Here is a 14,497-nt window from a genome sequence, read left to right on the forward strand (position 1 = left end):
ATAATTAATCTTGTATATTCCTGTTTTTCATCAAAATCTAATTCCAAGAATTGTTGCAAGAATTGCTCCAACCCAAGTCGAATAGCTATTAATTCTGTTTAAAGTGTATTGGTTATGTTAGGAACCGTGTCAAAAAACAAATCCCCCTTCACATGTCCCAACCAATCTCTGAACCTAACAAGATTGAGTTTATATCATACCAGTCGATACCCCGTGGTTTGAATTAACCTGAAAAGTGGACGGAAATCGTCAAATATTCGGCGTGTGTCTTAAACGAACTGCAAAGGCGCGTGCATATGCGAAAAACAGATTTCCACCACAAACTTTCACCTGATATGCCTATTTTAGCCTTCACTCTTTAATAATAAGAGACCAGCTTCCGTTTCTTCTGAGTCTTCATTCAATCTGTTTCCAGATTATTCATTAACTACTGTAGACACCAAATTTTTAGTGTATTTTTATTTACTGTTATTTTTATTTTTCATGCTAGTTTTTATTTACTTTTAGTCTTTTATTTTTGTTTTAAGTCATTTTAGCATAGAATTTATTTTTTTTTAAAAAAAAAGAGGGAAACCCGCAAGCGGGTTTCAGGCTATTTAACAAATTACTTAAAAAAAAAAAAATTTTTTTACATGCAAGCTGCGTTGAGTTGCACATGCCCATCGGAGGGCCCTAGGATGCCCAGCAAACCTCCCCTCTCATCCTCACCCTTCAGGTGAGGGTTTGAGAGTATGTGTTTGATATAAATAGAACAGAAACGCAGCTTTTAGTCATTTTACATAAGGGGGAAACCCGCAAGCGGGTTTCAGGCAGGCAGGCTATTTAAACTTACTTGCTTTTCTTGACTTCCTCTCCTCAACATTGCTCCTTTCCTGCATATTGTCCCCCACTGCCTCCATCATTTGCTTTCTTATGCCCTCCGATTCCTTATTTAACACGATTTGCTTTGATTTTATTTAGCAGATCATCGACTCAAGCCCTGGATTTTGTCCAAGACATTTTTTGTTTTCATTTTGAATTTTTGGGTGTGTATTTATCGCAGACTTGTTTCGTTTACTTTTTAATTGGAAAAGGCGCCAGAATGGAATTCCCTAAAATGCCCCTTTTGTATTGCACGATTATGAACCTAATGGAAATTATACGGTGGCGCCGCTGCAAAGATCCTTGATTGGAACCGATATATAGGTTTAGGGATCCAATTGGCTAGAAATAATATATAGGGACTAAATTGACGGAAAAAAAAAGTTTAGGGACTAAATTGGCGATTTTCCCTATATTTTTTAGTATAGTTATTCCACAAGTTAAGTTTTGTTGATACTTTTTGGCCGTTTCTCACAAAGCCTCTAGTCAATGGCAACCGTCAACTTGCATTTTTTGCAAAACCATTTCTGGTGCAAAAATGGAACCAATGTAATATATAATACAGAGCAAGAAAAGAAAGAGCATCCCACGAGTTGGTTATTTACTCATTGAGAAACTTTTGTGGCCTATAATAGCAAACACAATTGGAGTTAAACAAGTCTATAATGTAGTCTAATAGACTACAATCTTAAGCATCCATTCAACACTATATCAAAGTTTCACGATGACAACTGTTTGAGGGGGCCTATACAGAACATGAAATTATGAATCTCTTAAAGACTGTATTCACCTCTTCAGCCAGTGACAGGAACTTTTGAGACTCATCAGAAGCATAACCAGAAGAACCTAGAACTAACATTCCCGGAGCAAAACATGCTAAATCATCCATCTGCACATAATTTTGAAAGACAAATACTATAAATTAATAATTACTCCTCCACAAAACAATTAGGATATTTAATCTTGCAAGTTCACACGTCACCTTGTCAATTAGGGAATTTCCAATCTTTTCACAGATATGTGCAAAGGATGAAGGGATAGTTCTCTTAACCAAGCTTGAAAGACCTTTCATTGATGCCTCCCACATTTCTCTGCTTGCAGATTCATGAGAAGAGTTACTTCTCCAGGATATTCTAAGTTTATCTCAAAGTGTGAAAAAGAACTTAAGACAGCAAAGTAAAGAAATCTACTCCATGCTCAACAACAATGCAATAAGCAATATGCACATTAAACTTCAATGTCATTAGTCTCTCGCTTTGAGCTCATAATACATTTTTCTAATCCCATATACGTGACTTTTCTTTTACCTATATTTTCTCAGGATAGCTGACACACTTTGATACAAGTCTATATATATATATAGACACACACACACACACACAAACATTAAAATAGAAATGTGAATGCTTTGCAGAAAGTATGCCTTTTGGGAAAAGATTGATATATCTAAGGAAAGAAATGCCAATGTTTACCTGTAATGATTTACAGAAGCAGTTTTGTTTCCTTGTATCCACACCTTGAGTAAATATTCATAAAAGCTGCCAAAAGAAGAGCTTTTACCATTATTCAAATTACAAAAAATACAAAGTAAAGAAAAGAAAAAAGTATTTTTTCAAAGCCATGGAAATGAGATATACAGGAGGATAATTTTGAAAGGACCTAAATGAAAAACAAATGCTATCTATAGATTATGAGATAATTACAAAGCAAGTACTGCTAAGGAATGTAAACATATTGAATAGATTGTATCTGTCCCCCATAGCCCCAGAAGTGATGGTAGAATAGGATGTTGTGCCCCTCTGGGGATTAACATAGATGGGAATCAAACCATCAGCAGGAAAGGTCCTACTAAGAAATAAAATAACATTCTCCACCTGAAAGTAATGGATATGAATCATCAGCTGTCTGTCAGAAACCTATTGGGAAAAAAAAGGTCTATCCTTATCTAATTCAGCCAAAATTCTCTCTTGTTCGAGCACCATAAAATCTTAATATACACTTTGACTATTAAAACTTTCATAAAATGTTCATCTCTTTTTGTCTCTCTCAGACGCACAGAAGAAGGAAAAGGGGGAATGAGCGAGCGAATTATTTGAAAGTGTAAGGAGCTAGTTTTTGGATACCTTCTGCCGATACTTTGGGTTTCCAGTCCTTTGAGAAAGAGCAATAAACTCCAGCTGCTCTGTGCCAGAATCAGCTAAAATACTATCAACCTGAGAAAAGGTAAAGTTTTACACAATTTGTCATACATATGTATACTCAAGGCATAGACATGACAATGAGCAGAGACAATGCAAGTAGCTCATGCAGAGAAGTAGAAATACAGAAGTTGATTGGGAGATACATGATTTAAATGTAAAGAAAGCCAGGATTAATAAGAGCAATGTAAAGCTCAATTGCCATTATATAATTGTGAAGAATCAGGGAATATTCAGATAATTATTGTGGCAGGTATTGCTATTATTATATCGTGCAGCTGAGTCTTGAAAGGACCCACAACAATTTCGTTTTGCTTAAAAGTATAGCAAAAGTCACAGTTGGACAATGAACTTGAGTCTAAATGTTTCATGAAACAAAAAACAAATTAACATATGTATCAACTTACACCAGTCCATGTGGGATTATGCGGATTCCCGTGAGCCAAGCTAATAACGTTATAAGGAATGCCAGAAGGTGTGTCCTATGTAGGCAGTAGCCTATCCGTAATATCCTGAGCCTTTTCAAGGAAAACCTTATCCCCAGACAGATCATATGCACTGAGAAGTCCTCCTACCACTCTGGATTTTGTTATGAAAAATTCATAAGTAACCACCAGTTATATGAATGTCTTGTCTACCTCCATTTAAAAAGTTGACAAGAATTTCAGATGTTAAAACTTATACAAAGGAAAAGATGAAAACACAAAACTAAAAACACACGAAACATTAAACCTTATAAAACAACCTTATGGTTGTTTCAAACACACTTGCATCATAGTTTTTGTTAAAATCCAAGGAATTTGCAACCCACTTGCCACCAAATGACCAGATAAGATTAGATAGGAAAAATGGGTAAGCAAATACTTACTAATTAAAGACACTTTGCAATTAAAAAATCACCTTACTACAGTGAAACTTTCAGGAGGGGGGAGGGAAAGCAAATTTGGACAAAGATAGTGACAACTTATACATGTGTGAACAAAGATATAGCAATAATTTTTTAACATGGTGACTACAGAAAAACTAAACAGCAAGTGGAAATTCTACGACATTGCTGCTAATCTTCAATGAAGAAAAAGTCAACAAGCAAAATTTACATTTACGCACTCAAATGTCTTAACTTGTTTTACACTGCCAACTTCATTTTCTTTCTTGAAATTAAAGCATAAAGGGTTTTGGACAGAAATCAAATCCAGCACCGTGGCTATACCAAAACGAAAAAATGCCAAGTATGGTTGTCTTCAAATTGGTGTAATTCCTACCTTCTTAACCCGTACAAAACCTTCAACTCTACATCCTCCTGCTGAGGGCGCAGGTCTTTTTGGATCTTTTGTCTTGTCAGATTTATCCTCTAAAGCAAGTCTTTTAGACTCCAGTGAAACAGATGCAACCAAAGTTTCCATTGTCTGCAAATAATTAAAAAACCCAGTAATGCCACATATAGAATAGGTGACAACATCAACACCTATGCAGGACTACACAATTCAATCATAGGTTTCTAGTATAGAAAAATGATATCAACTGCATTGATAGATGTGCAGAGTCATGCTACATATACATTTCCCTTTTCCTTTATTTATTTAATTTTTGTTTTGTTCTTTTACTTCCTTGCTTTTCTTCACCTTATTTTTGCCTTTCCCGTTTAAAACTTTGGGCATGCAACTCAATATTGTTTCTTACCTGGACCAGACTTTCAGTGTATTGATCGCCAAAATATGATTCATGCTCATGATGCCCATGTTCATCCCTATATTAAAACAGACAACAAACTTCTGATTTGAATACAACAAATTCAAATATTACGTAAGGTCATTATAAATGAAAATTTCTGCTACTTAAAGCTAAAGAAGAGAAAAGTTTGCACTACAGAAGGAAATTTTTAATGAGAAAGTTCAGATTAACCAAGACAAACATATAATAAGCAAACAGTTTTTAACAGGCAACAAAGGTCAAAGAATCAAATTTGGACAAAGATAGTGACAACTTATACGTGTGTGAACAAAGATAGCAAAGAAGGTTTAATACAGAGAAAAAGTAAAATTCTGGACCAACATTCATATTAGTGCCATACAGCAGCCTAGCAGATATTGCGCATAGTCCACTTTATGTCTAAGACCCTTTCCACCGAACCTAATAATGCAAGTATTATCAAATTAAATTCAACTTTAATGTCAACGAAAAGGAGAACAAGGTATAAAAAATGAAACTGAAACATTAGAAAATTTCCAACAGGAATATTGCAAGCAAATTCCGAGTATGAAGCTATTGGACAAGGCCAACAAATCATAAGTAAGGATGACAAAAAGAGAATTTAAAAAAAAAAAAACTTCTTGAGCAGTTCTCCATTAATTTTTTTTAGTCCAAGAGAGATTTTAAGATCCTACAAGAAGAAAGGAGAAATGGAGAATTAAACCAGTAATATAGGCAGCTACCTCCTTTTCATTATTTCTTTGGCTGTCTTGAAGTCATTGTAAAAAGCTTCTGTCCACAACCGTTACGCCAAACATCCCGATCAGGCACACCTTCAGTAAAATAATTTTGCCCTCCTGAAGCAGCCTCAGTCAAATCTGGATCTGGATCTAGATCAGAATTTGGATGTTTAAGGTCCAAAATTGCTGCTGCAGAGCCATCACCTAAGCGGATCCTGTGGAAAAACAAAAAACAATTTTTGTATGGCCGACTATGGTAGCCACCAAGGAGCCCAGGACAAGGGACGGAAAAAATACGAACTCCAGAGGGGGGGAGGAAAACAGGAAGCTTACAGAAAAGATCGGAGTTCACTGGAAAGGAAGAAGGAGAAAGCTCAGGACGGAGGAGGAGGAAAAGCGAACGAACGGCACAAGATCTGGACCGATGCAGGCAACAGCGAAGGCGGTAGCTCCTTGGGCGGTAAGAAGACAATGGAATTGGCAGAACGGAATACCACACCGCAACAAAGCTTTGTACCAGTCTGGAGAGCACGCGGATAAGTGACAGAGCAACATTGTTGTGAGAAAAAAAAAAAAAAAGAGAAAGAGAAAAGAATGGCAGAAGAAGGAGAGAGAGAGCAGCTGCAGAGGGAAGGCAGCGGGAAGAGAGAATGCAGCAGAAGCACATGGGATACTGGCAGCGAGATAAAAAGGTGTGTTGGAAATTGTAATGATGATGTAAGCAAATAAATTTTGGCTAATAAATCTCTATCCAAACAAACCCAATTAATGTAAATCCCAGGATTCTATACCAAAATGATTATATTCCGAGTCTATATCTGCCATGTAGATAACCAGACAAACTTGGCTGATAGATACATGTCAGTCCAAAGAAACTCGAGGCTGGTACACATTAGTATTTTAAGATAATTCAACAATAAAGTAAAATGTCTTAACCTCGAAAAACAAGCCAAAATAAAACGATAGATTCAACTCATCTAAGGACAATATAAGCGTTACGACTTAGGTAGTAAATTATATTGCAGTCTAATTCTCTGCTTCTACCAGGCTGGCAAAAAGATCGTAAACATCGCCAATCCACCAGAAATTTGTGATCCTGGAATAGGAACAAGTATCCTAGGGATTACCAAATAAAGAACGTCTGTAACCCAAATGACTACAATATAACACAGTAAAAAAATGCATTATTATTCAGGCATATACCTAAAAAAACACACCACCTAGCAGTTCTCTATGATTCCCAAACACCAACTCAACTGTAGTGATGTGGATCTCATAAAACTCCACTGTAAGAGAGAACTCCACCAAGCAGTCTTAAGAGCCAAGATATGATGTTAATCCCGACCTGAGTCGGGAGAGCCATCACCATATGAAACCAGGCCTGGCCTCCCTGGGGGACTCCCAGAGGAGGACCTTGACTTCTCTTTGCTAACCCGCTTTGGAGATTGTGAGGCCAGAGATGATTCCGATTCTGATACGCTCCTACTCCTAGAAGGTGAACGCCGCCTCTCCACACGTGGTGATCCATGGCATCTATCCACAGGTGATCGGCTGCGAACAGGGCTACGGCTGTAGCGACGGCGATAACGAATTGGACTATGAGATACACTGCGACTGCGGCTCCTACTTCTCCTTCCTCTGTATCTGCAACACAAGAATTAGGTTAATCACCATGCTGTGTCATGATGCTTCCCAAAGCAAAGCTTGTCATAAATAGGCACTGAAACTTTTACTGATTCACAAATTAATTTTCCGACATACAGAATCAAGAGATATGCAAACAAATACTACACAATTTGATACAGATAAGCCATCTCCCACTGATATAGGGACACCAAATTAGAAACAGTACAAAGGATAAGTAATCAGCTAGGCCATTCCAATTTAAATCCCAAGCATAACACAGATTGTACTCACACCATTGCTTAACAATGACAAATGAGCAGTTTTTTTGTTTTGTTCCTTAGTTAATATCCTGCAAGGCATGGGTCCTCATTTTCCCAACTCTATAGTTGCAACCAGCAACCTATTCATCCTACCATTTATGTTTAATATATACTTCTCTCCAGTAAAATGTTTTCAACGCACATCTGGACTTGAAAGAAGCTTCATAGAGATAAAAACTGAACTCAATGTGTATCATCCCATTCCGCATACAGATTCTATTTTCCAAACACATTCACCACCTCCCTCTCCAAACCCCCCCTCCCACCCCCCACCCCAAAAAAAAACCAAAAAAAAATATTGATTTCATCATAGTAAATTAGAAATTTATTTGCTCAGATGGTCTTGAAAGTAGAATAATGTGCATCTCCAACAGAGGTGTGCCATAGCAACAAAATAACTTGGAACTTTGTAATGCTCCAAGAACACCAAAGAAAAACTCAGACAAAGTATTTAAGTTACAGACCTTGGAGGAGTTCTTCCTCTTGGCGGACTCCTGTAGCGCCTAGGGGATCTTCTATAGCTCGGATATCTATCAATAGAAAAAACAGGAGGTAGGAGTGTATTGACACCAAGCATAAAGCTCATATGCTTTTATAGTAAGATGTTCAAACTAAACATTTTACCTGTCACGGTCACTTCGCCCACCATATCTGTAGGACCGTACAGGTGACCTATCTGGAGAACGGCTCCTGTATCTGCGTACATAAGAGTATCGCTCACTGAAGCCCCTCCCCCTCCTAACACGCTTGGGGGATTCCCCTCCAGAGGGACTTGATGAGCTTCGGCGACGATCAAAAACAGGTGACCTTACCCTACGGATTCCACTTCTAGGACTTCTTGAATAGCTGCGGCGATTGTTTCTGCTGGGTGCCCTACCTGAACTCCGGCTTGGACTTCGCTTAGAAGGGGCCCTCCCAGAGCTTCTGCTGACACTCCTGCGAGTTAAACGGACAGGACTTCTACTCACACTCTTTCGACGCTGAGAAGGGCTTCTACTTAAACTCCTCCGAGAAGATCTGACTGGACTTCTACTTGCTGATTTGTATGAAGACCTCCTAGATGATGTTCTAGGTGGACTCCGAGTAGGCCTCCTAGGTGGAGATGCTGAGGGACTGCTGCTTCTCCGTGTCCGGGCTCTCACTGGAGGACTCACACTGCGACTTACTCCTCTTTTGCTCCTCACTGGACTTCTACTCACACTTCTAGCAGGGCTCCTGCTGCTAGCACTTCTAACAGGGGTAATACTCCTGCTCCTTCGTAATTGCCGCTGATCGCTGATGCTAGCACTTCGACTCCTGCTCATACTGCGTTTGCGGCTAACACTCCGACCTCCACTTGAACTCCTCTTAGGACTAATGCTCATGCTCTTGCTCATTGTTCTTTTAGAACTCATGCTTCGGCTCCTGCTCATTAACTTTCAATAAAACACCAGATCTGCAGAATCCGTAACGTAAATAACAACGCAGGTGTGAAAGAAATGGAATGTGAACCTAGATTTGTCAGGGTGGTCGTCCACTAAATCAGGTTGTTTATCTGCATTTTTCAGAGATCTAGTTTCAACTCCAATCCCATTGCTTTGAGGCTCTCCATTCTCTTTAGGAAATTCACCCTCTTCCCCTTCAAACATGTCAGTTGACCCCCCTCTATTTTCACGAACTAAAGCAGCTTCACCCTCCTCAACTGGAGGAGATTGATTTCTTTCTGCCACGTATAAAAGAATTAGCAGTGTTAAGAACTTCTGAAATGACAAGCTAGTTTGGTTTGAACAAGCAAAAACAGTCACGTGCTTTACAGATCACACTCCTCTACATGCTAACATGTATAAAGCATTTTCACCAAATAAAACAAGATGCCAAAAAAATATATAAAACATTTTCACCGGAAATAGGTTGTTCAGAACAGGCTTTGCCAAAGGGTGACGCTCATGAGATTAAAGAAGAGTGCAGATTGATTTTTGTTGCATAGAAGAACAGCAAAGATAGTAACTAGGCATTTATAGCGACCAAAAACTAGGATAGAACAGAGAAGCATGCCTTGGATATACAGACAGATACCATGAATATGCATATGTTCAAAACCTCAAGCTGAGAATCCCAGCAGAGATAACCATTTCATATAGACACGATGAAACAGGGTTGTTATAATCTTACCGAAGTTTTTAGGCTTCCTGGCCAACACTTGAGCCTCACCATCATTATCTTTAGAACCACTTTCACTTCCAGTCTCACTACCCGAAAGACTATCTGATGCCCTACAAACAAATGAAGGAAGCAGAAACTTTAGCACGATAACAAAATGCTGAATGACGGTGGAAGAAACAAGATCCGTATCATTACAAATGCTACCAACAATCTTAACACCAAAGCCCTAACTCAGCACAGTAAAGGGTAACTATGGAGGTACGCCTTAAGAAAGGTTAGACACAAAAGAAAGCAACAGAGTTGCAAAACCTTCTTGATTTGCGCTTTGATTGCTTATCACGTCTCTTGCGCCTTTTTTCCCTCCGCCTATCCTTCTTTCCACGCCTATGTTTGTCTCTCTTGGATCTCTTCCTCTTGCGCCGCCTGTCATCACTTGAGGAGCTATCATATGTGGATGATGTTCTATCAGAATCTGAATCACTATCGGATTCACTAGATTCAGTGTCATCATCTGAGCTAGTATCTGATTCCGAACTATAATGTTTCCTCCTCCTTTTTCTTCTCTCCTTGGATGATTTTTTGTGCTTCGCCTTGCGCCGAAGTTCATGACTGTTGGCCTCAGGAGAAACATCCTTTCCCTGTTTCAGTTTATGCAGCTTCCTCTTGTCTGGACATGCAGACCAGGGGAGAATTAACAGAAAGGAAACCATAGCACAAGCCCTTAAAAACTTTAAGCAAGAGTTACAAGATATAAACCCAAAAATTTCAGAGTTCAGTGACTGTTTAAAAAAAATTCTTTTGAGATAATCTGGTATAGCATATAAATAGATTTTTTTAGGTAAATAAAATGGATTTGTTATGCTTAAAAAGCTCAGGACAATTTTGAAAAGAAATAAAATTTATGTTTTTTCTATCTGAAATCTCACCCCAGTGTAGTTCACCACAATTGACTATCTTCACAGTTACAGAAGGTCTGCCATCTTCATCTCCAGTATTTTCAATCTTCTTCAGAACTTCATTCCCATGCACAAGTTTCCCGAACACAACGCATTTCCTGTTTTGAAGATGCCAAAAAAACACTTGAGCTAAGGAAGATGCAACTTTTAAGCACAATGGAGGCATAAATGTTCAACTCTAGAACCTCTGGGACTATTTAGTAAAACAACTAAGATACTACAGCAGGATGATGACAAACCTGTCGAGATGATGATCAGCTTTAAATGTTAGAATGAACTGTGAGCCGCGTTCATCACGATCAGCAATTGCCATTGATAGAAGACCAGGCCCGTCATGTTTGAGCTTAGGAGGCTCATCTGAAACAAATAATAATGGTTACTGTGTAGAACTTCACTATAACACACTGATGCAAGCTACAAAGATCCCCCCCACTCTTTAGCAAGAATACTACTCTTTCTAGTAGCAGGAGGGAAGACCTCTGGTAGTAATTCAACTAATAAGTTTTCAGGTTGTAATGTAAAGAAAAATGAAGACATCAACAGATCTACTAGTGAAAGCAACCCTGCGAACAGAAAATTAGCCAATAGTTACAAGGCTAATCTAAAAAATAAAAAGTTGCCTGGATTAAGATGGAACAGCACCCCTGCTATTCCTGGTGCATATGTTCCAGTAGAGCCAAAACATTCATGAGAAAGATGAAGAAAATTATTTCACAAGGATCACTGGCAATCATATATACAGGCAGGCATAACATTTGTATTCCCTACCATTGTAAGAGAGAAAACAATTGTCCAATATCATTTGATTGAAGCTCCCAATGCACCGAGAATAACATCAAAGTCAGGCCCCACCTTCACAGGCAATGCAAAAGGAAAACCATTTGCTTTCAACACACAAATGATTTGGGCAAAAAGAATGTATGAAATGCTGCTTAAGGGGTTACCATACACCATACTTTTTCTATAATAGTACTCAAGACACCCCAAATTGTACCAAAATGGGTGGCAGTCAAAGGAGGAAATTCTCACCTGGAAATTTGTCACCATATATACTTTCTCCATAATTACCTGTAAAGTAGGAAGTGAAGTTCAATTCAAAGAATACAGGAAAAAATAATGTTAAGATAGTGCAAGAGCATAAGGACATGGGACCTTCAGCCATAAAAAGTTGTCAACAGTAGTAGGCATAAACAGGAAGTACAGCTTGGCAGAGAGAAGTTGTAAATTACTAAGGCTTACCACCTAAGGGTGCTTCATTATCAATTTGCTAAATCTTCAGCATTCATGATTTTTTACACTTTCCCATAGATTTACAGTTCCATAAACATGGGCTCAATGATGCAACCAAATTTGCAGATTCTTCATACTTCATTTACTTTAAAGCAATATCACACTTTCATTCACTAAACCTTTAGAATTAAGAAGGCAAACCTCAGTCACCAGTGTAGGAAAATTGATATTTAGCGTACCTCTCTGTCCTAATATCAGGGTGCATGTTAACAACCGAAGTTGAACATGAGTTAGAAGGAAATGCATCATGGATCTAGCATAAGCTAAATCACCATACCATTTACCTCTAACCTTCAATAAATGAAAAACGATTCACTTTTTGCCTTAGCACCGCTATCTTCAAAACATAACCTACTACACTATACCAAAAATGTAATTTCCCCAGAGAAACAATTGTCCACAAAGATACTATTATACATTAAGTCTACCAGCATCTGTTTGACAACAAGTACCCACACTCACAGAACCTAAAAAACATTTGACCACTATCACGATCCTCCCGCATTAACTCTTATCAAACTGCCAAAAAAGCAAGCAGTTTGCCATTTAAAACTCATAGTTATAGAAATTCAGCAGAGAGTATCCTATAGAAAAATGAGCAAATTGGACAAAATGTCAAGTTCTACTGTATAGTACAAATAGAATTGAGTGAGAAGAGAGCAATAAATGGACTTCCAAGTAAAGAACATGGGATTCTCTCTTGAGGCACAAATGATAACCACCCTCACATATTTCAGAATAAGCAAAGGAAGTACCAATTGCTTGGATCAAGCACTGATCCATTTTGAATTAAGAAAACTATTCATGTAAGACTGGCCCACCCACGCCAACAAAACCCCCCCCCCCCCCCCCCAAAAAAAAAAAAAACTGGGGAGAAAGCACAACTGAAGAGAGACAAAAGAGTACTTAAGTTTCAATAAAAGTCAACAAATGCATACCATCTCGTCTAAGCAAATCACCAGCCTGCAAAAAAATAATAATCAGTTAGTCTCCTTTCATCAAGAAGACATGATTCTAAAAGCAGGCTCCACATGCTGAAGTTCAGAAATTTCAAAGATGGACAACTAAGTACAACCTCAAAACTAATTCACAAGAAAAGCAGTCGTGACCATCAGCCCTGTACCCTACAGCATAAACACAGATAACTGGCTAAAAGACAGACCACCTCTAAGCCTTTCTAAACCATAGAATCTAAACACAGGCAGCTTAGATCACATTTTAACTCAATCAGAACATGTCAATCCAGGCAAAAATCAGGGGACATACCTTAGCCCAGGATCCTTTAATAATCCTATGGAAGAAAGTTCCTTTGTAATGGAGGGGTCTCTTAGCTCTTGAAATTTCGCCTTCCTCCCCTGAAAAAATTAATAAGCCATACCAGATTCTGTAAGTATGGGATAAAACTTTCATTAAGATGAGGAAAATCCTGTATCAGGAACAACCAACAGTTTCTCCATTATGAGCAACAAAATCGGCAGATGGACCTTTCCTATACAATGATTTTCAATGACTCGAAAGTTTATTGCAATTGCCATATGCACTTACAAAGGAAAACAACTATACAAGAGTTAAAATCTGACTATAATCGGTACGAAAAATCATCTTGGCTAATATTTCAAACAAACACGAGGAAAGGGAGTTTAACTAAATCATCCTGAATTTCAGCAATAAAAAAAAAGGCTAAGGGCTTTTTCTACTTTGCAGAGACTAGTTAGTACAAGCTAAGTCATTTGAGAATGCATTTCATCTATGTGTTCTTATTACCATTTTTGAGGTAAAAGTAATTACTAAATCAGAAAATAGAATGAAAACATTTCTTGGTAATTCAAACGGTGAAATTGATTGCAGTATGACTTACTCACAGATACTCAGACACATTTCTCAAGATCCCTTGCAAGCAGCAGACATGCTCAAATATTCGAAAATAACTTACAGAGAATTCTCTTAACTATTTTTTCCACGAAAAAGAAATAAGAAATTAACCATGACGTGTGCAGTTCCAAATGCAAAATCGAAAAACCAACTGTACAAAGTGCACGAAAATTTTCAGCAGTCTTTGGAGCAACATCGGTGAAAAGCTGCATGAAGGCAAAAACCAATCAGCTCCAGATACTTTATTAGTAAGAATGAGGAAAAATAAGAAGGGGACTAGGAAGATTTTCCTACGGAAGAATCGTTGTATAGAAGAGGCAACAAAACAAATAATGATCAAAAGGTTTTTCTTTACATACTAGTGAGCTAGAAAGAATAAAGTACCTCGAATATCATTCTCTCAAAAGGGTCACCATCAATAGACACGTCCAAAAACACCAAAGGCTTGTGTTTACTCATCTTAGCAGAATTTCTGATGTCACGAGCTCAAGTTAGCATCACAAGAAAGGCTGGACAGGTCCCTAACCAGTAACCACAAAAGCAACTAAATGAATTAGTAACCTGACAAGCACTAACTTTATACAGCATACCACAAGAAACAGCACCTTAGGAAGAATTATTCTTCAAATTAACATCAGGAATCATATAGAGCAGGCACAACATAAAGCATATTTTGATGTGGCAGCCAAACAATAAAAAGACAAATTATAGAGAGGAGACTGAATTGTACATAATCACAAATGACCAAAAACTACAGGGTACAACATAACCAGCAGATGAAGCTAAGATCAGGTCATGCAATT

At 38.1% G+C, this 14,497-nt stretch overlaps 1 protein-coding gene and 1 pseudogene across 2 annotated transcripts; both read right to left on the reverse strand.

Moving 5' to 3' along the window:
• Positions 1-1,518: 1,518 nt before the first annotated feature.
• On the reverse strand, positions 1,519-6,043 carry LOC113764961 (annotated as a pseudogene).
• LOC113765108 (peptidyl-prolyl cis-trans isomerase CYP95-like) lies at positions 5,518-14,169 on the reverse strand. 2 transcript variants are annotated; one of them, XM_027309168.1, is made up of 13 exons: positions 14,079-14,169; positions 13,843-13,900; positions 13,089-13,177; positions 12,761-12,785; positions 11,562-11,600; positions 10,772-10,889; positions 10,503-10,630; positions 9,886-10,243; positions 9,586-9,686; positions 8,926-9,136; positions 8,059-8,838; positions 7,899-7,964; positions 6,432-7,132 (listed from the first exon to the last, which is right to left on the reverse strand). In XM_027309168.1, exons 1-13 carry the CDS (start codon positions 14,151-14,153, stop codon positions 6,823-6,825), a joined length of 2,358 nt encoding a protein of 785 aa, XP_027164969.1. In that variant the 5' UTR covers positions 14,154-14,169; the 3' UTR covers positions 6,432-6,822. The 2 variants fall into 2 exon arrangements, 1 of the variants encoding a protein (XP_027164969.1); XR_003467700.1 differs by lacking the exons at positions 11,562-11,600; positions 12,761-12,785; positions 13,089-13,177; positions 13,843-13,900; positions 14,079-14,169 and adding exons at positions 5,518-5,703; positions 5,822-6,009 and having other exon boundaries at positions 6,692-7,132; positions 10,772-10,873.
• Positions 14,170-14,497: the final 328 nt, after the last annotated feature.

The sequence above is a fragment of the Coffea eugenioides genome, chromosome 3 (assembly GCF_003713205.1).
Source record: "Coffea eugenioides isolate CCC68of chromosome 3, Ceug_1.0, whole genome shotgun sequence".
In the NCBI taxonomy this organism is placed as follows: Eukaryota; Viridiplantae; Streptophyta; class Magnoliopsida; order Gentianales; family Rubiaceae; genus Coffea; species Coffea eugenioides.